The 27944-nt window shown below is 39.1% G+C and overlaps 2 protein-coding genes across 2 annotated transcripts in view; one reads left to right on the forward strand and one right to left on the reverse strand.

Annotated features, from left to right (window-relative positions):
- The first annotated feature begins 2771 nt into the window (after positions 1-2771).
- The window catches only part of NT5DC1 (5'-nucleotidase domain containing 1), a 148780-nt gene continuing 123607 nt past the window's right edge, over positions 2772-27944 (forward strand). The window contains exons 1-6 of the mRNA XM_032184212.1: positions 2772-2881; positions 4418-4509; positions 6143-6214; positions 7832-7938; positions 9365-9444; positions 12862-12943. Of these exons, the coding sequence (XP_032040103.1) occupies positions 2789-2881; positions 4418-4509; positions 6143-6214; positions 7832-7938; positions 9365-9444; positions 12862-12943 (526 nt within the window). The 5' untranslated portion in view covers positions 2772-2788. The remainder of the gene's footprint in view (positions 2882-4417; positions 4510-6142; positions 6215-7831; positions 7939-9364; positions 9445-12861; positions 12944-27944) is intronic.
- Positions 19573-26310, reverse strand: COL10A1 (collagen type X alpha 1 chain). Its single transcript, XM_032184211.1, has 3 exons — positions 26270-26310; positions 25458-25611; positions 19573-21608 (listed from the first exon to the last, which is right to left on the reverse strand). Exons 2-3 carry the CDS (start codon positions 25594-25596, stop codon positions 19714-19716), a joined length of 2034 nt encoding a protein of 677 aa, XP_032040102.1. The 5' UTR covers positions 25597-25611; positions 26270-26310; the 3' UTR covers positions 19573-19713.

Raw genomic sequence — 27944 nt, forward strand, 5'->3', positions numbered from 1 at the left:
TATGAGAGGTCCTTTCCTTGTTTTAATTAAACTTTTGTAAGCCTTACATAAATAGGCAAATGTCTGCAAATGCATAGGGAAATAAATAAATAAATAAATAAATGGAAACTCAGTTTACACAGCACTGGGAAAGTAAAACCTAACTTTGCTGAAAGTAAAGGATAGCCATGTGACGATCATTAAAAGTTAAGGGCAGGGACGTCCCATTGCATTGTACTGCTGCCCCCTTACGGACAAAGAAAATGAAATGTCGGAGTCTGCTCACAGGCCTAAAATTGTGGGAGGTGAGCTTTAATTTTAGGAATTTTGGCATGGTTCTCGTGCCTTTATGTATGCCACTGGAGTCAGTCTGGTTCCTTTGACACTCTGGGGCATGTTAGTACCCCTGCCGTCTGAAACCACAAAATGGTGGGAGCCCCGTCTGTGTTGAAAGCAGGAAGAGACATGATGAAAGCCAAAATGCCCTCTGCACGTTCAAAAGTACTGGGCACATCAGGTCACACACATCACCGCTGGTGAGGACCCACCAGCCCCAGCCTGGGCTGCACTCAGCTGCAGGCCAACCAGCCTTGGGTGGGACAGGCTAGGATGTTCCACTGTTTGGCTTGGATCTGTGTCTTTTCCCAATGGATCATTACCACATATTTAGAATATAAAAGTAATTACTGTAATAAAATAAATTAACCATGGAGAAACCTAAAGTATGTGTTAGGACCTGGTAGCCCCAAAGCTCAGCCTTGCTGATGTGGACATCCCATGGTACCATCAAACTTCAGAGACGAAAAAGTAATCTGAAAAGATACTGTTAACAGATTAAGATAGTTCAATTATTTGGGGGGATTTCAATTAAAGGCAGCTCCATTCTGGTTTTGAGAAAGGTGCTGGTGTGCTCTGGCAAGACATTTAACAGACTCATCTGAAAGGAAGAAATAGTGAGACAAAGCAAAGCTTTTCAGGAAAAAGAAATAAACCTTGAGGGTTGTGAGCTAAAAGTAAACTGTGCTGGGAGATTCCTATTATCAGGTTGGTGCTGTGAATTCAGAAGATGAAAGTGATATTTTTTCATTTGTCCTTTTCTTTTCCCCAAAATGAAAACCAATTCTCTTCACCAACATTTTCTATATTTTCTGTTGTCATCGTTCTAATTTAATCTTCAGCTTCAAGTATCTGAAATTTAACTTGCTGAATTGTTCCATTTGTGAGTTCTGTTCCTCACAGTAAGACACTTAAGATTAAATTTGATTAGTGCTTTTGTGTTGTAAATTCCGATATACTTTCTCATTACTAATATAATTGTGCAGTGCTCACAAAATCTGTATGTTTGTGATTGCTTTTAGTTGATAGCGAGTACTGCGATCAATGAATAAATGATTTTCATTACCTACACAATTGTTTCAATACTACTGTTTGTTAAGGGTGTTTGGAGGTGACTTTTCATATAAAATGTTTTACAGGCATGGTAAGCTACATGATCTAAACAAAAATTTGTAAGCTGCATGAGGTGTTTTTGGAAAAAAAAATCCTTCTGGAATATGAGAATTCCCATAGTGGATTGTATTGCTATAATTTTCAAGTCATGCAAACTTTGAGTGAGGATAGTGTGACACGTTTCTGGGTGAACACTTGAACATACTGAAGTCAATAGAAAATTGTCACCATTGACTTCAGTGGGGCAGGAATTTGCTCTGTATTTCCTAAAGTAAGCAGCTCTTTGAAGAAAAATTATCTTGTGCTCTGAGTTCTCAAGCTGCTGCCTCATCTTGATGGCTGTGATCTCTGTTGTGTGCAATATACTGGATGATCCTCTCTTTCCAGGTGTTCAGGTATCACACTTTCATACCCGTTAATTTAGGGAATTCATACATACATGTAAATGCATATGCATGTACATATTAGGGTATATATGCATATATATTTGACATATCTAAAACATGTATGTATTGTTATGTATATAAACTGAATGATATATAGATATAAAATATGGAGTATTTGTAATATATGGAGTACATATATACACATATACAGTAGCATTAGAAAGTATTAATATTTGTGAAAGACTCCAAGTTCCTTTGAAAGAGGCTGTGGAGGTCTTTAAAAGACGTTTAGATGTAGAGCTTAGGGATATGGTTTAGTGGAGGACTGTTAGTGTTAGGTCAGAGGTTGGACTCGATGATCTTGAGGTCTCTTCCAACCTAGAAATTCTGTGATTCTGTGTGATTCTGTTATACTGAGGGGATGCCGGTGAAGGAGCAGTTTGCCTGTTTGCCTTCTAGCAGTGCCCTTAGGGCCCGGCGCTGCCTGGCCGCAGACCAGCGCGCCCTAACTCCTGCTGAAGCACCCTGCTGCTCAACAGAGCCCCCTCTAAAAGACTTGCGCTGGCACTCCTGACCAGCTGTAGCTACCACCACCCCCAGCAGGAGCCCCCAGGTTTATTCCCAACCCTCACAGCCTCGGCGGGAAACGCATTTTTAAAACCCGGGCGCCCAAACACGCCTCCGGGACAAGCGCCCCGCCTCCGCCTTTCCGCACCCGTCCCTGCTGCCGGGGATTGACGGGGGGACCCTACCGCCCCGAGGCCAGACCCTATACAGGTGAAGGTGGCCGGGCCAAGCCGAGCCGAGCCGGGCTGGGCTGAACCGAGCCGGGCTGAGCCGAGCCGGGGGGGGGACGGGGCGGGGGTGCTGCGATCGCACCGCCCCACGCCGCAGGAAGCGCCGCCCGTGCCCTTTCTTCTTCCTCCTCCTCCTCCTCCTCCTCCTCCCGTGGTGGCGGCGGTGGCGGCTCGGCGATGCAGCAGCACTTCTCCCTGGCCGACTGCGAGGTGGTGGGCTTCGACCTGGACCACACGCTCTGCCGCTACCACCTCCCGCAGAGCGAGCGGGTGAGTGCGGCTCGGCTCGGCGCGGCTCGGCCCGACCTGGGAGCCCGAGCGAAAGGGCGAGCGGCGGGGCGCGGGGCCGGGGGAGCCCCGCTGCGGGCAGGGGCAGCCCCGCGGTGCCGCTGGAGGTGCCCCCGGGGAGAGCTGGAGGGAGAACAGGCAGCGAAGCGCCGGGCTGGCTGGCTGGCCGCCTCCTCCGCAGGCCTGTGCCCGAGCGAGGAGGGCACAGCCATGCCTTGTGGCTTGGAAGCGGTGCCTCTTGAGAGCCCTCCTGCCCGCCGCGGTGCTGACATGAAGCCGGAGCCCCTCGGCTCAGTGCGGAGATGCTGCAGGCAGAGGTGGCGGCGCTCGGCACTTCGGACAGGCGACCTTGGCAAACTTTCTCGTGCCTGCAACAGAAGGGCGAGCCTGGGGATGCTCAGCATCCCTGCCTGGGCGCAGTTAGCTCACACGGAGCAGGCCCCGTCTGGTCGTGGAGGGTTCCTCCACTGAGGCCTCCTCCTCCGTTGGCATCTCTGTTGACTTTGCCACCCAGCTGTCCTGGCTCATGGGTGCTTGTGGTGTCCTTCTGCCCAAGCCCCTTTCATATGCCTCCCTTTTCTTGCCCAGCACAGGACTAAACATGTTAGTGGCAAGATCCCTCAGAGCATGATAGAAAAGCAAATGCGGATGAGGTGCCCCGTTTCCTAAATAGTTGGGGTTTGGTGCATCTTGGTTTGAGAAACTGCTTTGCTTCCTAGGGTAGTTTGACCTCCCATGGAGAGGTATCTTTGCTGACAGAAAGCACCCATTCATTTTAGTTCAGTCTTCATCTTCTCACAACACAGAGACGCTGCCTGACGCATGCACGCTGCATACTTCCTTATCTAAGAGAAACAAAAACTTAATGCTGGAAGGCACGGCTGAAAATGCAATTAGGTCTTAGTCTTTCTGTGCCAGCCCTTGTATTGGTCTTTCTCTGGCATTATTCATAGTCATTCCAATAGTAGCTTTTGTAATTGAGTTGTATTAAATGGCTGAAAGTTGTACAGGCTTTAACAGTGTTCTTTCCAAACTTATGAATAATTTACTTTGTACTTGCTGTTGCCTTCAAAATATGTTCCAACAGGCATGTTTAAAATGCCCAATATCTTAAGTTGTTTATAGGTTCAGAAGCCACTTGTTGAGTCATGAATGGTGACATTTTAAAAATAAAAAAGATTGGGGAGGGGTAAGTAGTGACTAGCCTTAGGTACTTACTCTCTTGGTTTCCCAACAGTCTTGAAGCACTGGGGAGGTAAGGTAGGAACACCTCACACTTAGCTATGCTAAAAAAAAAAAAAAAATATTGCACCAAAACTGCGTGAGCATCTTGAGCTGTTTGCCTGCCAGCCAGAAGTAACCTTGGGCACTGCTATGAGGAGACAATGGGGCAGGGCCCCTAGGTCCCAGATTTGCTGTTGCTTAGGAGGCACTGAAACTTAGATTTTTCAGCTTTCTAGGGAACAGTATCTTTGGTCTCAATAAAAATAATTAATGCCTTTTTTTTTACATTTATAGCTAATATATGATAGTTTTGCCCAGTATCTGGTAACGGAGAAGGGTTACGACAAAGGCTTGCTCACTCTAACTCCAGAAAGCTTAGACTTCTGGTAAGTATGTTGAACATAACAATCTGTGTTCATAACTTCCTTTATGCTATAACTTTTAAAAGGTTTGGAAACAGCTTCTCTTATTTGACCGTTGTTATGATTATCAAGCCCAATAGGTAATTCCAAAATTACTGTTTTAAATACTTGTTGGAGCAACTGTTTCCCATGAGATACTTCTAATGTAGTTTGAAGAGACAACTGAGTATTTAAGTTTGCTTTGTTCTTCTAGCTGTCTCCACACAAGCTTTGTGGTCAGACTGACGTATTTTGTATACCCCCTTTGACTTCTGCCTCCAATTCAACTGGTAAATCCAGTAACCATCAAAACTTATTCATATCTCCTTTTTCTCTTGATGGATGTTGTTTTTGTTTGTGTAAAACAGAATAGTCCCAACAGTCTTTGAGAAAATGAGGGAAAGTGACATGCTGGGAAGAAACACTGTAGGAGTGGCACTGTAGGCATGAAGCTGTAATATTAAAGATTAAAATAAACTTTCCTGGTCTTAGTTCAGTGACCTCTGAGTAGGAACATTTATCTCCAGTATTTCACCTCCTGTAGATTGTTATCTACAGCAGAGGTGTGGGGACTTGAAGGCTAGGCTATCTCATGTTTGTTTGTTTATTTTTCCCCTTAGGAGAAGAACAGGTGTTTTTAAATTGTTTTTACAGTTCGGTATATTATTGGACAGATTCCAAACAGGTCTAATTTCAGTTTTCAAGTGATAAGGAGGGTATCTGTGTTTCTCATATTTTGAGGCCTCTGAAGCATGAAGATCTAGGTATTCCAGCCTTAGTCCCTTACTGGAGCTGGGGATTTGTTAGTGTGGACCTGTGTTGGTGCTACTTACGCAGGTGTAATCTGCTTGGTCTGTTCGTGGCATATCTTTGGGTGCCTTATAACACAGAATGAAGACAATATTACTTTTCCACTCTTTTTTTTTTTTTTTCTTCTTTTATTCATCACTACACTTGATCTCATCTTCCAAACAATCTAAGCTAACATAAATACATTTTTTCTGTAAGGTACTAGGAGAGTTAGAAATTCTTGTGGTACAGATCTCCTGCAGTGTGTACCCTTTACCTGTGGTGAGTGCTGGCTGGCATGGCAATGCCTCTGCTTCACGTGCTCCTTAGATATTCAGTTGCCCATCTACCCCTCTCTCACTTAATATTAGTGTTACCTACCTGGTAATAGTAAGCAGAGGAATTGCAACCAAAAAGAATATAAATATATATACATATAAATATATGTGTATATATACATAGAGATATAGATACATATCTTCAAAAGGAGAAGTGACTTGAATGTCACAGTTCTTAGTTGTATATGTTTGAACCTTAACCCTCCAGCTGTATCTATATGAACGGTCACGCTAAAGTCATGGAACAATGGAACTGGATTTATTTAGTAGGAATTTGCTATGTAAGTGAAATCCAGCCTTCACTGTAATGATATGTATTTGCATATATAGATCATTGTTTAAACGTGTAAGTATTTGAAGGGTTGTGATTTTTGCCGCTTTTAAGTACCATTGTTGTATAGCTTCTGTAACTGTGTTTCGCTATTGTGATATAGACATTCCTCTGAAAACATTAATTGCTTATTTCTTCCTTAAAATGCATTTAATTTTAGTTGTAAAGGCTTGGTTTTGGACCTTGAAGATGGAAACTTCCTGAAACTTGCAGAAGATGGAACGGTTTTGAGGTAATACTGACTATACATGTTATTGATAAACAAACACCAACATTGTATCCTCTTCTTGAAAGCCATCTCTCAGTTTTGTTAAACATTTAAAATATTGATTTCAGCATACATTCACTTATTTAAAAATTTAAATACTCTTGGGTAACGTGATGATCAGTTTCTCTTGATGTTACATACTTAACATGTATATATTAGGAAAATGCTAGCTGCTAGAAATTATGTCATTTTTAATAAACATTTAAGACTGAGCGCATTTTGATTTTGAAACTAAACTCACTTTTTCAGTGGCTACCAATACTCTGTCCAATTCTGCTAAGATCCAGGTAAAGGTTTTTCTTGAATTCTGAGTAACCTGACTCAGTTGGTGCTAATGACTAACGTTAATGACAGCACTATTATCTTTGTATTATATACATTCAAATTTCGTGCAAATTTGTGACATATGACTTAAATAGCCTTAGATAAATTAAACACAAACTGACACATTTGCTTCCAAAATTCTTTTTTTCCTCTAAAAGCCAATTTCTCCCTTGAGTCATCACTTCAATACATCTTTAGTTCTTCTCTCCTTTTGTGTTTTTTTTTTTGTTGTTTTTTTTTTTTTTGTTGTTTTTTTTTTTTGAACATAAGACTGCTATTTTAAATCATAAATTTGAAAAGTAAATATATCTGGAGTATGTCAAACCCAGTCTTCTTCCTCCCGTATTTTTATCCAAAATGAAAATCTATGTAGTTTAATACTAAAAATAGGCCATACTTTTTTGATAGCATTTGGTAGAAGAAACTTGAAGATGCTAGGGAAAAACAGACTTCACTGAAATTGTTGAAGGTGTCCTCCTCCATGGGGGACGGTGGAATTAGGTGATCTTTGAAGGTCCTTTCTGACCCAAACCATTGTATGGTCCTATAAAATAGGAGAAAAAATAACCACGAGTCTGTGCTTTGTATTCAGAAATTCATGTAGTAGAACCATGAATTTCAAAGGACTGCATGTAGAATTCAAGAGCAGAGGACATATGACATTAAAGGGTGGAGTGGTACAAGACTACTTATCCTGTCATTGTGGGCATTTCCTTTGAAACTGGGATCTGTATATTCTTTCAGGCCACAGTTTCACGATCAAGCTTATTGATTTTTAATTCCTGAAAAGGCTCGTGCATACATCTGTATAACATAGCTGCTTTCAGGGCTCAAACTAGCATTTTTTCATAGCCCTGCCCTGCATTCTGTGAATGTTACTAGGCTTCAGAATAGTGTATAGGCTTTCTGCTCTGTGTTTTATTGTGCAGTGTATATTGATAGTTCAAGAATAATGTCCTCACACAATTGAGAACATTCGAGCAACACAGAGTGATTGTGTTAGGAGGTGAGGCACAGCAGCCATGCCCTCAGCCAACCAGACCTTTGTGAAGTAGGGCTTTTATTGAGGATTGTAATGTATATAATAAAAGCTTAGGTCCTAGGAAACTTCTAATTGGTAAATCAAGTTACTTCTAAGTGAAGATCAAGTCACATACACCTCAGTATTCAGCTGTGATTCATTTTTGTGCTCTAGAAGTACTCTGAATATTTTTAACCTTTTTTTTTTTTTTTTTCTCCCACTAATGCATCAAATAGGGCAAGCCATGGCACTAGGAGCATGACATCTGAGGAGATCCTGGAGATTTATGGAAGAAGGGAATGGAAGCATTTTAGTGCAGTAAGGGGAATGCTTTCCCGCTCAGGTAGCTATACCTTAGAATGTCCTGGTCTTTGAAATTGCTCTGGCCCTTTCAATGTTTCGTAGTGTTAGTTTGTACTAAAAGTATTTAAAAATACTTGAGCTGAGAATGCCTGGAATAGGTGAGTGTTTTTCACAAGGGTTGTTTTTATATTTTTAACTTCTTATACGTAAATGTAGTTGAACTTAATTTAGGTTGCCAGTGATAAAATGAATAACAAATGAGTTGACAATACAGGCATGTTTTGATTGCAGAGTTGGACACATTGTTTCTTGATGAAGTAGTTAGATTGATAGTCTCAACCTCATTTAGGATATGTTTGGCAAATCTTAAGTTTTTCTTAATTGTTGACTCATTGCCATCGTATTACTGGAGGCCTAGGTGAAAGTGCAATGAACAGAGCAGATATGGAAACACAACCACTCCTCCTGTGGTGAAGGTTTCTTGGCTTTAAGGTGGAGCCGCATTGTGAAGGCATTGTGATTAGGCTTTCATTTTTGCTAGCCACCCTGTGCTTTCTCTCCAATTTACTTTGATCTTACCAATTGCAAGTAATGCACCTAAAGACAAAATGCTCAGTTGAGTTGCATTATTCTGTGTAATAGAAGTGCTTTGCTGTCACAAAGTTGTCTGTTATCCTTATTCTAAACTACAAGTAATCTTTTGCAATGAGGTAGAAGAGAGGTACATCTGTTTTATGACCAGAAGAAGCCTTTCTTTTTTATTGAGAAGTGCAATTCATCTCTCTTGTGACTATCAATCTGTGTTTTGCTGACTTCTTGTGTACTTAAGAGACAGCTCAGATGAGGTCATGAATACCCCAAAAAAATAAAAATTGCCTGTTAAGTCATTTTACTCAAGGAAAAGTGTTGTTGAACATGACCTCAGTCTGGAAGGAACATCTGCACGTGCCTGATTTTTAGTTCTGTTTTGGGCTGTTGCGGAATAATGTGGGCATGCTTCCCATTGGGTTAAGGTGCTGTCTTTAGCATGTGTGTGCAAAGGACAAGGCTGTGTAAGACCTGTCCAAATGATTCTGAAACAACTTAATGAACTTTGTGTTTCTAATGCTGGGGAAATTGGTATTTTGGAAGTGTTGAGTGTTACTGCCTTGACTTTTAAGGCTCATCGTTCTTCTCCATCTCTTCCACGGTAACTTTTAGAACCTTAATTTATTTTAAAAAATCTCACTGCCTGGTGTAAGTTAATACCTGTCAGCTGCCAATTGTGAGAATCAGAAGTAGGAATATGGTTCTTAATTCTGATCCTGTAAATGAAAGCTAACATATATCCTTAAGTTGGGATGTAGATGATACTTATTACTAGTGAAAGCCAAGTAAATGTTATTTAAATGTGTTTTTATTTGTGATTAAACTATACAGTATGGATTTAAAAAGTAGTGATGATTGTGTTTTTGTTTGTTTTTCAGGTAAATACTATTTGTATGATAATTACTTTGACCTACCAGGAGCCCTCCTGTGTGCAAGGGTTGTGGACAGTTTAGATCAGGTAAGAACTGGACCGTTTGAAATTAAGTATTCCTTTCTCTGCATAACTTGTTGTGTGCATTCAATAATGCATGCAAGTAATATACTCAACAAATTTAACATCTTTAGCTTTTTTTTTCTTATTTGGAATTAAGGATTTCAAGATGTTTTTCATGAAACAATTTCAAGAAATACTTTTTCATGCCAGACTTTCACTGTATTAAAGTTGTTTCCCAAGTTACTTGTGACCTACTTGGTGTGGTCCAAATAAGTGTACTTCCACCAGAGGGCACAAACAACTAGGATAAGAATATACGAGTACTTTTCTCTTAAGTTTATTGTAATAATCAGAATATTGTTCTTAAATCTCCTTTAGTTGTACTTGATGATACTTTAATTAATCTAGTGAATAATGTGGTTTTCTAATTTTCAAGAAGTGTCAAAGAGTTGAAAGTTAATTTGCATCCTTCTTAAACTTGTTTTTGTACCCTAAATATACTGACCTGTGTACACAAATGTAAATAAGCCTATGGAATACTGTGGGTTTTTTTTATTTTTTTTAAATCACCCTGTAAGTGATAAGTTAAATCTGCAAGGTAGAAAGTGTAATTGCTTTCACCTTTTTCAGTGCTTTTTAGATATGCAGTACATGCTAAATCCTGCCTTTGATGTTTGATGTCAGTTAATTCAGATGTGTTAAAGAAGGCTTGAAATTTTAACTTGGGGACAGCTGAGTGTAGGAGAAGGCTCTTCTTGTAGAGTAAATATCTTAGCAATGATGAAGTACTGATATAATTGTCTGTCTGAAGATACCAAAGTGTTGCAGCACTAAAAATTGCAGACACTGAAAATTGTCTGCAGACTGGAAATCAGCTGTGAGATGGGTATCTGCAATCCCTTTAGGTATCACCTGACTTAACGTTTTAGGCTGTACTCCAAAATTACATGCTGAGCAGGCTGCTGCTTAAGTCCAAGGGCTGCATGAAGACTTACCGAAAACTAGCTTACTGGCAAGCACTGAGGACAAGTGTGTCATAAGACTTTTAATTTTGTGCCTGATTGATCTTCTTCCCTTAATGTTCACAGCTTTAGAATCCTCTCTCAGATGTGACATCTTGTATTATATTCCTTTATGTTACAGTTAGTTTAGACTTGGCACAAGCTGTTTATTGAGAGAGAGAGAAGGTGGTGCTAAAGCATATCACAGCACGTGTAACTGAACGTGCAAGCACCACTAGTATACAAGCTGGGACATTGACCCTGGATCACTGGCATCTTCAGCCCCAGAGAATTAAACCCATGCCCTGTTTCTTCATGGAGCTGCCAAAATTAGGTTAAGCATCCTCTTTTTCAGTTTCTTTAATATTTTACTTTTAGGTTTCAATTCACCCAACTTATGTCAAAACCCATTCTGGTGTGCCGGGCTATGCTGCTATGGTTGAATCTGCTTTTGATGGGTCCACAGCCAGAGCTACTGTGTATTTTCAGGCAAATGAGAGAAGCTTCGTGGTGTTTCTTTGCATTGAAGCTCTTCACAAAGTACTTCTTTGTCTGATGCTTCAGCTAATGAAATTGCCTATGATGATCACTGCCCAAGTCATGGTGGACTGCATGGGGATGTTCACGCTTTTCTCTTTGCTTTCTGGGAATTGGTCTGTTTTCATGCATGTCTTATGTGCAGTAGCTGTGGATTTGCAAGGGGCTAGTTTGTTAATTGTTTCAATCTTCTCAAATGCCAGCTGTTTTGAAGGAAGCATACCTGCTTTTAAACTAGTATCTATTTGTCTTCAGAGCAGTGCTCTGAGGAACTGTTAGCTTGTTGCATTGATTTTTAAAAGAAACAAATGCAGCAACAAAAACAACACAAAAAACAAAGCATAAACAAATGGCAATACATCCACATGGAGTATGAGGGGTCCCGACAGTTGAATCTGTCCAAAGGCTGGTGCTAGTATGGGCTGGTAGATGGAGTACCAGAAGGGTACACAGTTTTGAGTAATTACCTTGGTTAGCAGCTAGCTGAAAGTTGACACACACAGAACCGTTTCTTTCTTTCATTCCTTTTTATGTATTTCTACAGTAGTTTACTAGAAGAATTATTTTTTTATAAAAAAGAAAAGCTAAAAGCAACAACACTTTCCTGTAATTAACCCCTAAAGCTGAGGGATCATAAGCAAACTACTGTAATGCTTGTCAGTCACATACGAAAGCCCTTGTTTGTGCAACTTGTGAAATTATGGGCAAGACTGTTCCTCTTGAAGCCTCCATGGAAGATTAGGCCTGAAATAGCAGTTCACTATAAGCAGACTACATGTCTTTGGATGGAAATGTTTATGTTCAGTTTCTAAATGTTTCCATCTCTAGAAAATGCCTTCTGTGTTTGGGTCATTATTCAGGTATTGGTGCAGAGCTGGGCTGACAGGTTTAGGACACAGAGGGTGATGCCATAAAATCTGTCAACGGTTGCATCAAGACTTATGCTAAACTAAGTGTGAAAAGCCTTTAACAACACTACAGAAATATTTTCCACGGTGTACAAACTCAACGAAACTATGCCACCTGCTGTACTGCTGCCCTGTACCTTGTAACTAAGCAGCTCTTACAGGCTCAGTAAGTAATCCTCTGCCCTGTATTGTGCCTGACTACATAATTACACCTGTGTTTAACTCAGCATTCCTAAGGTGTGTAGTACTCGAGTCCTAGAGCAGTCTGAGCTGGTTGAGAAGCTGTTTCTCTCCCTTGGTGAGGCACTGGAAGGGCAGCTGAGGTCAACAGGAGCACTTCTGTGCCCAGGCAGCTTTCTAGGAATGATGAGAGACTGCTCACACTGCAAATTGCTTTTCTCTCTCCCTCTGCCAGAGTGAGGGTTTGGCAGCCTTCAAAGCATAATGTAGCTTAGTGCTGCTGAGCCTGGCTTCTGCGTAAGTATTTTATATGATGTTTGGGGTGGAGTTATTGGCAGAAGACCATTGCCACTAAGTTATAGTGAAGGCTTTTGCCAATTGTAATGGTGAAAAGTGATGTGAGTGCCAGACTGTAGATAATGTCAACCTGTTAGTTAAGTGCAGTACCTGCAGCTCCAGGCATTTATTTTTCCAACAAGTCAGCAGGATGGGTAATTCGTTAAGTTGCTGTCCTGTCCAAGGCATCTCTTTGCTGTAAGGTTTTAGATGTCCTTACAAGTATAAATCCTTTCTCCTTTCCCCTTTGACAGCCCCATGCATACTCATATCCTTTAGAAGTAGGGAGATGACCTGTCTGCCATTACCCAGAGTTCACAGTCAAGTTGGGTTCTGAGTCCTGAATCATACTGTCTAAGACTGCTGTACTTCATTTTCAAAATTTTATTTACTAGTAGTGTTCCTGTCATTTTTTTCGATATGAAAGCTTTAAATGGATGATATTTGATATAGTGACTAGATTCCTTTGATACTTGCAGCATGATGGTCAGAAAAAATATGATTTCTGGAAGGACATGGTTGCTGCTATCCAGCATAATTACAAAATAACAGCTTTTAAAGGTAAGTAGGTTCACTGAAAGCTTACAATAATAGCTGCGAATACTACATTGCTTGACAGAGTGAATACGTTTGCAAGTACACTGTAGGTTTTTCAACATAGTTTTTACTTTTCAGGCTTATACATGGTTGTATATTTACATGCTTATCCTGCTAGCCGTTACTATTTACTTTAGCTGGAGCCATTTTTATTTTTTTTTTTATTTTTTTTTAAATAACACTTGTGATGTACTACTTCACTGAATTTAGAGGAAAAGCAGTTGATATAGCAATGTGGGCATCCTTGGGCTGTATTTTGATTCTAGTTGTGGTGTGCTTGTACTTATGAATAAAATAAAAAATGCTCTGGAGAAAAGAGTAATATTTGATTAATTTTTTGCTACACTTTCTTTAGGCCATTAGTTTTTATTAAAATTCCTTATGTAGTAAGTTGACACAAAAGTGGGGAGATTGTCATCCTAGTTTTAAACCTCAGAATTGTGTTATTCTGTTACAAATTTACTAGAAATTGCAGAGGATAATTTTTTAAAAATAAAAGTTACTTATTTAAGTAATAGCCTTCCTTCACCCAAAACCAACCTTATTCTACTGTAGAATAAATTAGAATTGGGAAACATCTTGGCTACCCTTCAACTAGAAATGTTTTTTTTCCTTTCACAGACATAACTTATGAGAAATGAATAATCTGAGACTAAAGGTTAAGCATCCTCTGTGTGCATGCAACTAATAAAAATTATTTTTAACTTTTTTATATTAAAAAAAAAAAAAAAGCATAGTTCAGAACTCCATAATTTTGCTGACAATATTACTGATGGAATTACTTCTGACACAACATTTATTAGGCACAGGTTTAGACATTCTTAAAATTTAGCTTTTGTTCACCAGTACTTTGTACTACTTGCTGAAGCAGTCAGTTTTATCATTTTCTTTCAACCGTAGTTGAAAAAATCCCCTCAGAAGTTCCAAACAAAAGTAGAAGTGATGTCAGAATATATGTTGTAAAAGACAGCTAGGTAATCCTAAAATACTTTTTTTTTTTTTTTTTTGCTACTGCTATGTTTTCTTTGAAGCTTAGTGTGTTTAATAGTTAAATTCCTTTAAGATATCACTCATATATGAAATAAATGTATTTTTGTATTTTCTGCTGATATTAAACCAGTTCTAATAAACTGTAACTTTTGGCATTTTTGTTATTTTTATTTTTTTTCAAATCCTGAAAGTTGGTCATTTTAAAAGATGTGGACAATGCAGTTTGGTTTAAAAAGAAAAAAAATACAAGTTCTTTGGGAATTAATTAGATAAAACAATTTAAAGCCTGATATTTAAAATCATATAAAGAATTGATATCTTCATGCAAGTGTATGTGTGTGTGTACATATGTACCTACCTGATGTACCTATTTGTAGATGTAAGTATGAAATCTGCATCCAAGCAGATGGTGACATGACTTGATGCTTTCTAACTCACGTCAGAATAGGTACTTAGTTTAATAAACCCAATTCACTGTTATAAAAATCACGAGGCACGTGTACAACAGCAATAAAATATAAGACAAGGTAGGAAATGATAAGCGTAACTTTTTGGGGGGTGGGGGTAGCAGAATAGGGCTTTGTAAAGTCATAAGTAAAACAATGCATATTGTGCACTGTAGTTAAACATTTTAATATATGGTAGTGCTAAGGTCTGTCATGCATCATTTTGAAAGGCTTTATAGGGGTCTTCTTTTCCATTTAATAACGTGGTCCAGTGGATAAAGCACTGAACTGGGAGTTAGAAGAATTAGATATTATTTCTTCCTGCACAACTTAACTGCAATATTCTCATGGAGGATCTCTTTGCTTCAGGTCCCTCTTCTGTGAGATGGGAATACCAGTACTAATTTTCTGTCGCAAGTTCACGCCAAAGAGATTTTTTTTCCTTGAGTGCAAGCTTAACATAACTTCCTGAGGAAACTCTTAAAGCTGGCTCTAGCCCAACTTCTGCATACCAGGAAGCCCCACGCTCTTTCTCAGCCCACAACCTGGCCCAAAAACCACAGTCTCTTGACTGAACTCCATGCCCTCAGTGCCTTGCAAAGGTTTTAACCCTTTAGAGAAAAAGAGTGCTCATTTACAGGTAGTCAAGGTAAATTTTCTAAAGCAAACTTAACTGGTCAGCTGGGAAACGTAAAGTTCCCAAGCTGAAATGCCATCTTAGTAGTGCCATTGTCAGTGATGGAGCAGAACGACTGACCATTTTATTTTTTTTGAAATTTGTGTTTGCAAGTCACTTTGCCTCTGGTTTGTTGTCACTATGCCCTTGTTTATCTATGTCCCTTCTCTTTATCACATGATTTCTTTGATCATTAGTCAGGTGTCTGGTGGATTTCACTTTTCATTGTCTTAGCCATGGTAATTGCCTTAGATAATTGTCTGACTATATGTTGTTTTGATAGCTCTTTTGGATAGCTATGATTGTCCTGACTTATGAAAGGTGTTAACCCACTCGTTTACTTATTCATAAAGAATTGAAGAACTGAGGCAGAGGGAACCAAAGGAAGTTCCAAAATATTCATGTATTATTTGGACCTTCCTTTGTGAAGTAGAGCAATTTTAAAGGAAAAATCATGTGACAATATATTTTCCATTGTATAAATATATACATTTTCAAATTTTGTTATTTTGACAGAAAAAAAAAATGATTTTTGTGGAAGGAAACTGCCTGCTATAACTTCTTAAAGCAGAATTATTTTTTTTAATGTGGTCCAGTAAAGGCTTATTTCTCTCTTGCATGATTGTCTTTCCCCATCATTTCCCTGACACTATTGATAACTATAACGTCTAAGGTAATCTAGTGAGAATGATACATTTGTAATGATTTCAATCAATTCATAAGACTATATTTCATTTTAAAAGTAAAAAAAAAAAAAAAAAAAATGATGCCGAATATAGAATTCAAGCCTTCATAAATTGCCCGTAAAAAAGTTTGATGGGATATGCTCTCAGGTTTCAAAGGTGCAGCTTAGAAATTTGTCATTGCTTAAAAATAAAAAATCAAAGCAAGTCCTACACTTAAAATCTGCTTTTTAACAATTTGCATTTTTTTTTTTAATGTAAATAAACAATATTCTGAAGTGGTATGCTTGTATATGGGAAACGTAGCTTTGAGGCAGGAAACTCTGGATCTTTACAAAATACTGCCCTCTCCCCAAACACATGCACACATGTACACATGGAGGTTTTTGATCACAAGTTTATGATACAACCCTTTTGTCTTTGTGGAATATAATTGGTCTAGGTGTCCGTGATATCTGCATTATATCCTTCAGATACAACAAACAAAAGATTCTTTCTGGAAAAAAAAAAAATCCTCCAAAATCTCTAAAGTGTTAGAATTCCTAATGATGCTCTAGTCCATTAAAGAGAGATCATAATTAGTCATGATTGTGAAAATGGCAACAGAGATATAAGCAAATAAACTGGTTATGCATTTGTGCTGGGCTTTGCAGGTAAATACATCATGTGGGTATTTTGTCTGATCGTTTAAGAACCACTGAAACTTGTCCCCAAATATTTTTTGAGGCCTGTGGAAGACAGCTTTGTACTATTACAAGTACTTTCATTTTAACCTCATGTTACATTTTCTTTCCTCTAATGCACCTGCTCTGGAAAAAGATATATTTTAGAAAGAGCTTTATCTTTAGGCAGCAAATGTTCATGTGGAAAAGGTATTAAAGCAGTGCTACAAGACAAATGCAAAGAACTCTGTAGTAAAGAGTGACCAATGTGCCCAGATTTCAGGGTGCTGTGATTTGACTATTCTGTTTGAGCTGCATGGCCATCAACCATGTTGCTGTCTGATTGTTTCTACCTCTTCCAAAGCCCAATATTTACAGGAGATGTAATTCTTTTGCAATAGACTTCCTTTCTCCCGTGAAGTGGGATTAAACACATTTAATTTACTTGAAACACGCATCTTATGATAAATATTAGAGTTAGTTTATCTTTCCTTATAATGATTAAGAATCTTAAATACTTTCTCAAAGTTTGCTCTAAACCGTGAATCCAAAGCTAAATCTATACATAATGATTGTACCACAATTTAATGAGTTATCTACAACTCTTCATTGCTGAGTTGTTTTGTTAATGACTTAATGTCTGGACAATTGCAAAAAAGACTTCAAAAAAAAACAAGCCTGAAGTATGAAGTCGTAGACTTCCATGAAGTTCTTTGTGCTCATTTGAGGAACAAAGAGTTTAAAGCACAAAACCTGATTTAAAATGGATTGATAATAAAGATTAGTAAACAATACTTTTAAGAATACTATTTAGGCCCAGTTTCTTGTGCAAAGTCTGGCTAATTGGAGTCATAGGACAGTTGCTGAGCACCAAGCATCTCCAATTTTAAACAATTTGAAACTGTCCAAAGTTCTGGTACCTAGTTCTTCTATTTGTTTCCAAAACAGAAGTTGCCAAAATGGATGAATGCAGAAAAAAAGGAGGTATTTCTGAGGAGACCTATAATTAATAGTTGATTTAAAACAGGAAGGTGGAAAGATAAGGATAGACAATTCTCTCAAGTGTATTGAGTTTTAGTTTGGTTTGAAAGAATCACAGAATTGTAGGGGTTGGAAGGGACCTCAAGTTATCATTGGGTCCAATCCCCCTGCCAAAGCAGGTTCCCTAGAGCAGGTTGCCCAGGTAGGCAAGCTGCGGTACTCTCCACTGTATTATTTCCATACAGACAAGTACGTGTATATGTAATGTTTATAATAATAGCAACCATTTACTTGTCTAAGTCTAGTTGGCTGCTAAAATAAGATCTCAATTCCCCTAACCCCCTTATATGCTTACTATTTTACTGAAGTATAGGCTAAACTACAGTATTCCTTATCCAGCAACACATAATAAAGGGAGCAAAAACAATTCTGCAAAGTTACTTTCTTAGAAGTTCTTTACAGCCTCCATTAGTTTTGCTAATGATGTATCAGGCGAAGGTGCCCTTGCTGATTTTATTAATCCCAAGATATTTTCAAGTACTTAGGAAATTGCTGTTTTCAAATGTATATAACAAGCATTGGTTTTGCTTTCATGAAGAAACAATGATATCACAAAACTTTAAAAATATGCCTATGTACTTTTAGCTCAAGTAATTAAAAACATCTGTTTAACAAAATGCTAAAAATAATAGTACAAGAGTTGATAAGCTTTGGATGTATATGACACTTAAAACATTCAAATGGGAACTGTTACTTGAAGAAATGTGTAATCGATCTATTATAACTCTATAATTTATAAGCATTGATGTTACTGAGCTAGCTTACATTATGCCATTAAATTTTCATAGTGCCATAACAAACTAATACAATAACTAACATTTGGGAGACGTGAGTGTATGTATAGTAAATATGATTATGTCCCCTGACAAATTACAGGCAACATCTGATACATTTACCATGTAAGTAAAATAAATTCCCAAGACTATTGTGTTTTAAAGAAGTGAATTGTTCAGAGGAAAAAAAAAAAAAAAAAAAAAGGGAAAGATCATCTCCAGTTTAGGTTTGGTAAACTGCTCTGATTTTGTCAGTCTGTGTGCATATGAAGGTATTTCCTTTATCTTCTGGATTTGGTGATAATTGTTTTACTGCACTCTCGATTGATGTAGTTTTACAGAATGTTAATTAACAGCTTAAAAAATACTGAACTAGTTGTTTGCTGCAAATCACAACATATACATGTATGTCAAACAAACCTGAGTTCTCACCTGAAGGGAGGGAGCAAAGAATATGGAGCTAGGCTCTTTCCAGTTGTGTTCAGTGCCAGGACCAGAAGCAGTGGGCACAAACAGGATCACAGGAGGTTCTGTCTGAGCATCAGGAAGCACTTCTTTACTATGACACTGTGCAGATGACAGAGCACTGAAACATATTGCCCATAGAGGTTGTGGATTCTCCTTCCTTGGGAGATTTTCAAAAAGCCACCTGGACATGGTCCTGGGCAAGCTGCTCTAGGTGTCCCTGCTTGAGCATAGGGGTTGGACCGGATGACCTCCAGAGGTCCCTTCCAGCTTTAAAAATTCTGTCATCCTTTTATTTCTAGTCTTTAAATCTGGTTGCTTTTTCCTGTTACAAAAGATTTTAGATCTTCAGTAACAGGTTATGATTTGTCAATCTATCTCTTTCCAGGGTAGATTTTCTTAATTTAGTTCAACTTTTCCTATTAAACTGTGTTATGCACTGTATTAGGGTTGTGTTTTCTTTACTCTTGTTTGGTAGCTTGAAGATGATAGATAGCAGACTAATAATAAAGTATATTAGCTAGCAGTTATGATTATATTGTATCTGAGACTGTTTACTTTAATTAACTGAAGGTATTATTCAAAGTATAGCCAAGTGTGATCTAGTGTCTTGGAATGGCTACTTTACCTTTAAGAGAAATGATAGATAGAAATTCTGACCTCTTCCCTCTCCCCTTTCTCTTTCCCTCCTCTCCCCACCCCACCCCCCCCTTTATAAGGAAGAGAGACAGACAGGTGCATTATATTAATTCATAAAGTTTTAATGTTGCATTTGGTTGGACAAATAATCATTGTTTTGAAACAAATTTCCTATGACAATTCTCTAGAAACAAACAATATTATTCTACTAGGCTTGAACCAATCTCTTCCACCTTCTCACTCCCTCTTCGGTTTTTGTTGCAAAATTGAAGTTGCATGACCTCCTAAGGACATCAGATCAGTCCCCAGTTAAAATGGCCTGAAGGAGAGAGGGTCAGGACAGTGTAAGTGGGATGTTACTAGATCTGAGCAAATAGGAAACCTGAGAAAGAAGAGTGAACATAGTCAGAGGAATAGAGGCCATTGGATTCTGAATTTGGCAGCTGGAGCCATACTTGATCATTCTCCATGAGATCGATGACAGCACTGCCAGAGGCCTGGTCAAGGTATCCCTTCTGGTATTCATCATAAGTGTACATGATGGGGGAACCATTTTTGTAGAGTGCAACCCAAACATTTGTTCCTTTCGCATGTACATGGTAGGAGAAATAGTACAGTCCGGGGGTCCTACAGGTGAAGATTCCTGTTCTGGGGTCATAGTGTTGCTGCCTGTTGTATAAGATTTTGTCAAATTTGATAGGGACTGTTGCCCCAGGGTAAGCTTTTGAGAGAATGACACTGAAGGCAGACACTGGCATTCCTGTGAGAGCTTGGTTTACTCCTGCTTTCATGAAAGACATTCCTGATAGTTCTCGAGACTCTCCAGCTTTAACATAGCCTTCTGGCATCTGTGGAATTACGGCTTGGCCAGGGGGGCCAGGAGGACCTGGGGGACCTGGCAAGCCAGGCTCTCCATTGTTGCCTTTAGGCCCAGGGGGTCCAGGCGGTCCCATGGGTCCACTTAAGCCTTTTGTAGCAATACCTGCTGGGCCTGGGAGTCCTGGTGCTCCTGGCTCACCTTTAGCACCAGGGGCTCCTGGCATGCCAGGGGGACCGATGGGGCCTCTGATCCCAGGAATTCCTGAAGGTCCTCTGGGTCCTGGTTCACCATTGATGCCTGGCAGTCCCTTAACTCCTTGTGGGCCCATTGGACCGGGCAGGCCAGGTAGCCCAGCGTGGCCAGTGTCGCCTTTTGGACCTGGGAGACCCGGGTGTCCCTTAGGACCAGCAAGACCTGGCTCACCTGGGTATCCTGGTTTTCCATCTAATCCTGGTAAACCTCTTTCACCCTTGGCTCCTGGGAATCCTGCAGGGCCTGCAGGGCCCATGTCGCCTTTGGGTCCAGGTAGGCCATTCTCACCGGGCAAGCCTTTGAGTCCTTGGGGGCCCATGTTCCCTGGTGTCCCAGCAGGACCTGGTTCTCCTGGCACGCCAGCTGGGCCTTGTTCTCCTTTAGGTCCTGGAAGGCCAGGAGGTCCTTCAGGCCCTCTGTGTCCCTTCATCCCTGGCAATCCTGGCTTTCCAAATCCTGGAAGACCTGGGGATCCAGGCAAGCCTGCAGGTCCAGGGTGTCCTTTGGCTCCGGGGATGCCTGCTGCTCCTGGTGGTCCCATTGGCCCAGGCTTACCGATGCCAGCTTCTCCAGGTTCTCCTGGTGGACCCTGCGGACCTGGGATACCAGTTGGTCCACGTGCACCGGGTAAACCTCTGTCACCTTTCATACCTGGTTGACCTGGAAGACCATTTTCTCCAGGCTTCCCTATCCCAGCAGGACCCGGGAGGCCTTGAGGTCCCTGCGGGCCTGGAAGACCCCTGTTACCTGGGCGGCCTGGCACACCAAACCCACTTTCTCCCTTTTGTCCATTTATTCCAGGAATACCTGGCTCTCCCTTCTCACCAGGGAGGCCCCGTGGACCTTGAGCTCCTGGAGGGCCTTGTGGTCCTGGCTTGCCAGGGACAGACAGTCCTGCAGGGCCAGGAATACCGGGGGGTCCTTGTGGCCCTCTTGCTCCTGGGAGCCCAACGGGTCCAGCTTCTCCTTTTTCACCATTTAATCCTTTCTCTCCTGGCTTCCCTGGTAGACCTGGCATCCCCGGCTTTCCAACCGCAGAGAATCCAGGTGGTCCTGGGGGACCAGGGGGACCTTGGGGTCCAGGACTTCCAAACCCTGGTTTTCCTGCAGGACCCGGTTGTCCTCTTGGTCCAATAGGGCCTGGGGGACCAGGGGGTCCTTGTTCGCCTCTTATCTGCACACCTGCATGAGAGAGGAAAACAGGTGAGCTAGGGTACCTACAACATTTTCATATAATTACCTAGCATGAGAAAGACCTTACAAGTTTGCAGACTTGCAACATGGTGATGAAACGTGTGAAAGATTAACTTTGTTTGGGCCTCACAGAAATCAAAGTTTCTGACATCGCAGTTGGTCACTCAGAACCCAAGCCAACTTTCACAGTGAAAGTGACTTGAGGCTCTCATATGGCAATGTAACAAGTGCAAATGTGTTGAGAGCTATGAAGCCTCTAGAAATTTTTTCTTGAATACATCTAGGGCCAAATTGCTTAAAAGATGCTGTTCAAATGGATGCAGACTATTAAAGAATAAAGAAAACAGGTAGCTGATTTAGCAAGTTAAGATTTGCGTTTTGGTGATGACTGAAAATGGAGGATGCATCCTGTATAAGTGTAGTTTTTTTGAAAAAAAGTTGGTGCTACGTTTAAGTAGTCAGATTTCTGGCTGTTCCTCCTTATCTCTGAAAGTGAGCCATCACTCTGTTTCTCTGTTTGCTTTTTTTTTTTTTTTTGGTAAACGTTATATTTTTTAAATACTATCATCTTACAGAATTTTTTTTTCAGTAGCAATTTCACACTATGACAAGATAACTGATATTTTGTCCTACTGAAGTCAGAATTCCAGCATTGTTTTCTCTTTTTTTTAATGATCTTTTTTCTTAGTTATCATGACAGCAGGTGGAGCCACTTAACCAAATGTCACAAATAGAGGAATAAACAAGCTCAATACTCAGTTTTCTGTGCACCTTGGGGAAACTTCTAGCTTCCTGTTGGAATTAGGATGATGATTTGTGGGATATTACTGAGAAGATTAATATGGATATTGTAAGACTACTTCACTATTTTGCAGCAACTGGTAGTATTGCAGAAAAAAATACCATAGTTATGATGAATGTTATATATATATTTATATGTATGTATTTATACATATAAAAATAAGTTTGAACACTTCAGCATAACCTTCAGTAAAGGCTTATTAGTTTCAGCATTGCTGAACAGTCAGACTTAATTCTAAGTTTATTCTCAACTAGAATTTCTCACAAAGATTTCAAAGGAATGACGTAATGGACCAAAGATAATAGTCTTAGTCCTAATACTAAGTCCTAGTATATTTAGAAAATGATAATATTAAACACACACACACAAGGAAAGTATGTTCTGACTGGTAATCTGTCAAGAAAGATTTCTAAAACTGTTGTACAACTTCATCAAATTAGGTAAAGCTTTTATAGGTTTTAATTGCCTACAGAACTGCTTTCTGGAATTTTATCCAATATTGCATTTGTCTGCTAAGCTAAAATTAAAGAAAATGCTATTTGTTTTTTGGGGTCTGGTAGGTGCCTAGACAAAATGTTTTCTACAGATCTGGCATTTTTAATCAGGTGACAGAAAGTCTTCTTGGAATTTTTATTTATTAATTTGTTTAAAGTAAGAGTAGAGCGTATGGACTGAAAGTATCAGGTACTAATTCTGCATTGAAACTATTCTTTTAAACACTAAATTCTAATAAAGAAGTGGAATTCTGTTGAATTAAAAGTAAATAATAATATTGAAGCAGTATTAATATTAAAATAATTAATATTGATGCAATTTCAAGTTCTGTAAATTACTGCTTCACCTTGACTACCTCATACTACATGGTTTTGTCTTGCTGTGCACATAGCAGAGTTTCTCTGTAGCTATGCTTGTTGCATAGCAGGCCCTCACCTGCACTGAACCAGATTCTAGACTGAATTTGTATACTGAAGTTGCTTGTGCTCAGCAGGAAAACGCCTCTGAGAATCACAAATGCAGTGCTACTCTGATGCTGGGACAGAGTGGCTAGGATGTGGAACCTGCCACCTATGAAAATGAATGTAGGAATTCCATCCCATGTTCTGTGTTAGATGCTACCGCATGATAGCACCTAACAGGTATTGTCATGGGTCACCTGTTTAAACCTAGACAAAAGCTATACAAAACAAACTTACTGGAGACTAGATCTCTTGCTCTCTGGTGGTTGAGCTACTTGCACAACGAAAAGCTCACTAGATAATACAGAGATTAATTTGGTTCTGCAGTCTCTCCTATTTAATTTTTCCCTTTTCATCTCAGATTAGGAAACAATTATTCTGTAACACAGCCCTCTTAAATCATTTCTAAAAATCCTCTGTGGGATGCTTGTTTTCTAGCCTGAGGAATAGCAAAAGTTGTCCAGTTTATTCCATTCTTATACTTGTTCCCAACAAAACGAAGATATGTCAAACAACTGGAATCCCAAGTCTGTAAAATTGTAGGGTATTCCTGCTTATGAGACCTAGTATATAATTTTTGCTCTCTTTCCTAAATAGACAGCATTTTACACTTTTCACAGGTCTATATAAGCATTCTTATTCTAAATAAGAAGTTTCACACACATTAGATTCTCTCTTAAGTACGTAAAAGATAAAAGTTTGTGCAGGACAGTTCATTTTTCTCCTCCCTTTCATCCCATTTTTTTTGTCTATGCTGCTCCTTCCTTTTTTTTTTTTTTTTCCTTAATTTGCTTATTTTTTCCCCCCAGAAGTGCTATAGAAGGTAACCAAGTAAACAGTGTACTTCACTTGAGAATAGTATGATAATAAAATCATGGAAAAACACTGAAGAATTACTGAAGGGAGAAGGAGGAAGTGAAACTGTATCTTCATGGGAACTCCAACTAGCAAGTCCTCAGTATCTGTTCATGTACTGAAATTCAATCTAAGAGTACCAGTAGGATTCCAGAAGGTCCTCGTGCTAAAGGCAAGGGATGAAACTGTAATATTATTTTGGTACAGCCCAGAAGAACGTTATGGAGGGTAAGTTTCCCAGTAATGCTGCTTTCACTCAGTTCTCACTGTAGAGCATTCTCTGAGCACGTGAGCTGGAGCCAGTTTGGGTGAGAGCAGGGCTGCATCTTTGGACTTTCTGTGTGCTACTCATGAGTGTCCAGTCCATAGGACAGGTCTAGAGTTACTCTGAAATGAATCTTGCTCATGAGGATAATGCAAATACTATGTCCTAAGCAACAACTTTTCTGTTCTCCAGGTCTGCTTGTTATGCTATTTTCCAATTCCGTAGCCTAAAATGCACTTTTTCTGGTGAGGAGAAACTTATTTGCAAATCTGTTTGAGTCCCTCATTCAGATTCCTCATTTCTGCCCAAGTGTAATTATTACAGCTAAAAGTAGGTGAAAGACAACAAAAGTGAAAGCTGTTCTAAATATCCTGTTGATATCCAAAATAAAGAAGTATTTCTCTTCTGGGGAGAGAGGGATATTTACAGGGAGGGTTAAGTGCTATCAAATGTAATGATAATAACTTTGAATAGAGAGTACTGATTGTGTTCTGGGGGGGGGTTGTTCATCAAATATAACCAGCACCTAGAAAGTCAGAAGTAAAAACATGATGGTATCATGATGGTTGTACAAAAGTTCTAAATATTGTAGATGTCAGATCATCGTTAGGAAGCTTGGCATTGAACCAAAAGACTTAAGGATTATTATTAGCTCATGTGCATAACTGTTACAATAATGTGTTACAACTGAAAATCAGACCTGTAGCTGCAATTTTGTTTCTGCTTAGTATCCTTTCGGCAACTACTGTGCAACAAAAGAAATCAGACAACTGTGCATCTTTATCAGCAGGAGGCAACTGCCAGTGCCGCTGCCAGTTTTCTGCAGTGATGAACTTACTAAATTAAGCCTAAACTGTTAGTGAAAGTTGACTACCAATAGTATAGAGAACTTTTGTTCATGTATTGACCCACTAGAAATAATTTTCTTTTAGTTGATCATCAAAAAATAGTAGGCTTACCTTGACTCTTTACATTGAATGGTAGAAAATGTGGCCCCTTGATGCTGGATTGTTTCTGATACCGCTCAGAAAAATATCCATCACTCCCATGGACAATGTTTAGGCAAAACAGCAGCAGTAAGGATATTTGTAAATGCATGTTTCCAGGTCAGTTCTGTGTTAGAATGGGGAGAAAGAGTTGTTTTAAATAGGAGTTGATCAGCGTCTTCTGCATAAAAAGTGAATGTTCTTAAGCTGTTGGTGTTAAAAGTATCATTATTTTGTGATTTCTTTCACTATCTATGAAAAATTCTCTAAGGAGAAGGGAATCAGCATTGCTAACTAAAGATTTTGAGTTTGTGTGTGTCTGTATGAGATATACAAGAAATAGTTAAGAGGCAGTGGTCTCACTTTTATAAAGAGAGTGATTTTAAATAGTTGTCATCTTATTTAAAACCACTGTTGTCAGAAAGAGCGACTATCTTCCTAATTACCCCAGGACCCCAAAACTAAGTTCAGGAGTTGCATATATCTCCTGGAATGAAGAAGAGTTTTCAGTGGCTATTACAGACATTGCACCATAACCTTACTGCTTCTCTCTAATGCTACAGCAAATGACGTATGAAGTCCTGGCTTCTTTCAGCATCAGTGGCTAAAATCTCATATTGCTTTGCTTGAAAGTAAGTTTTTATCTGTCACCTTTCAAATTGGCAGTAAGGATGCTGTCTTAAATATCAACCCGCTTCCCTCACCAGCCAGAAAGCAAGTATCCTGTAGAAGTTAGCATCAAAACCAAACAGAATGAAATGAAATGAAATGAAATAATAGCATACCAAAATGTTGTGGAGCTCCAACGCAGGGCAGTAGAGTTGCAAATCCTCCTCTAGTGAGGAGTTCTTCTGCCACTGGTGAGTGAGCAGAAGCTGATGATTTCAGGTGTCACCCTTGAGTATTTATACGATTTTCCCCCTAGTTGGGTGACTGCTGGACATAAGCTCCTCCCCAAAAATCAGTAAGCAGTAATTATCTGTGTGTATATGTGTGTTTTTTAGGGGTGGGGGAAGCTATTTTGGATAGACATTTTAGATTCTGTTAAGCCCTTTTTTTTTCTTCATCTTCTCTTGTATTTCTTATTGTTAATGAAATATTATTGCTTATAGTTAGTATTTTCTAAAATTTTGGGTCTCTTCTGTCTTTAGAAGTGAGAAAGGTAACAGTGGAAAAAATCATGAACTTGTAAGTAAGGTTGATGATTCTAAGTGCTTCATTTGTATTTTTGTGTGAATGTTTTAAAGAAAGAAATACATATTTTGAACTTCGATGAGCTGTTACCTTCAGGAGTAACTCCACTGAACTTTAGAGACTACTTATGTGAGTAGCTGTTCACTGACATACAAATGGAGAGCTTACAATCAGTTAAAATATTAACTTGGGAGTTGTGTGTGAACCTTAAGATTACTTTTAACCAGTTATTGGTTTTGGAGATTATTATCTTCAGATTGTATATCTAGACTTACAGCTGTTTTGATGCTGGAGGTACAATATCGCCTATTCAGTGTATGCTGCAAGTAATGTTTTTGTGTTATGGATTCTTGAAATGTAAGCCTACAATGAGAAGTTTGTCATATTCATTTGTGACAAATGTATTGCAATCCATACTGCTAAAATATACAAGTATTATCAAGGCTGATGTCTGGGGCTGGTGGGGCTTTTTTGATCTGTTCTGTACTCAGCAGATTTTTTTTATTTGTTCAATCAAATGTTTTTATTGCTGTATTTTTACTAGATGTATGTTTTTCCTATTAAATGACTACACTTTAGCAAATTTAAATGATCACTCTTAGTGTTGGTGGCTCAAAATCGATTACAACTTTACTTCAGGTTATAGATTAGTTCTCGCCTTTAAGACACTTTGTTGAACTGATCTTGCTTAACAGACTGTATCCACACATTGTGATTTCTTTCTGAATAAATAATGGAATAGTACAGTGTTTCAGCATCACTTTTATTAGTGTTCAGTACTGAACAATCAGTAATTTTTAGTTCTTTAACTGTTTGTGAAACATCATTTAAGGGCAGAAATGAAAGAAAAGAAATAAACCTTACTTGTTTGGGATGAAATTGTACAATTAAATATATAGTGTACTTTTTGCCTTTATCAAACATTCTCAGGAAAAATACCTATGTCGAAGTTACCTATGTGTTAACATTTCTTTGCCAGTTGCAGACTTCTATTAACATTGTTACATTGAGTTAGGTCTTGTGGGAGTTACAGTTTTGGATGTGTTTAAAATTCTTAGTTTCTCTTCCACTAAAGATTGGTAGAAATAAGCAAAGATAAAGGCTATCTGTGTTTTTACTAAAGGAAGCTGGGCATGTGCTATAAATTACTCTCTTGATGAAGTGAGGATGTAAAATTGTATTTATTATTCAAGTTAATTTGTCATTTGTGGAAGCTGTCTGGAAAGATGCCTGGAGAGTCATATCTGTACAGAAGAATGTATATGT

The sequence above is a fragment of the Aythya fuligula genome, chromosome 3, assembly GCF_009819795.1.
Source record: "Aythya fuligula isolate bAytFul2 chromosome 3, bAytFul2.pri, whole genome shotgun sequence".
Lineage (NCBI taxonomy): Eukaryota > Metazoa > Chordata > Aves > Anseriformes > Anatidae > Aythya > Aythya fuligula.

Excerpts from the sequence above, each read along its gene's own strand:
- COL10A1 (XM_032184211.1), bottom strand. The coding sequence starts at position 25,596 with ATGCATTTACAAATATCCTTACTGCTGCTGTTTTGCCTAAACATTGTC. Across the intron at positions 21,609-25,457 it reads ATTCAATGTAAAGAGTCAAG|GTGTGCAGATAAGAGGCGAA; the intron begins GTAAGCCTACTA and ends TCTCTCATGCAG.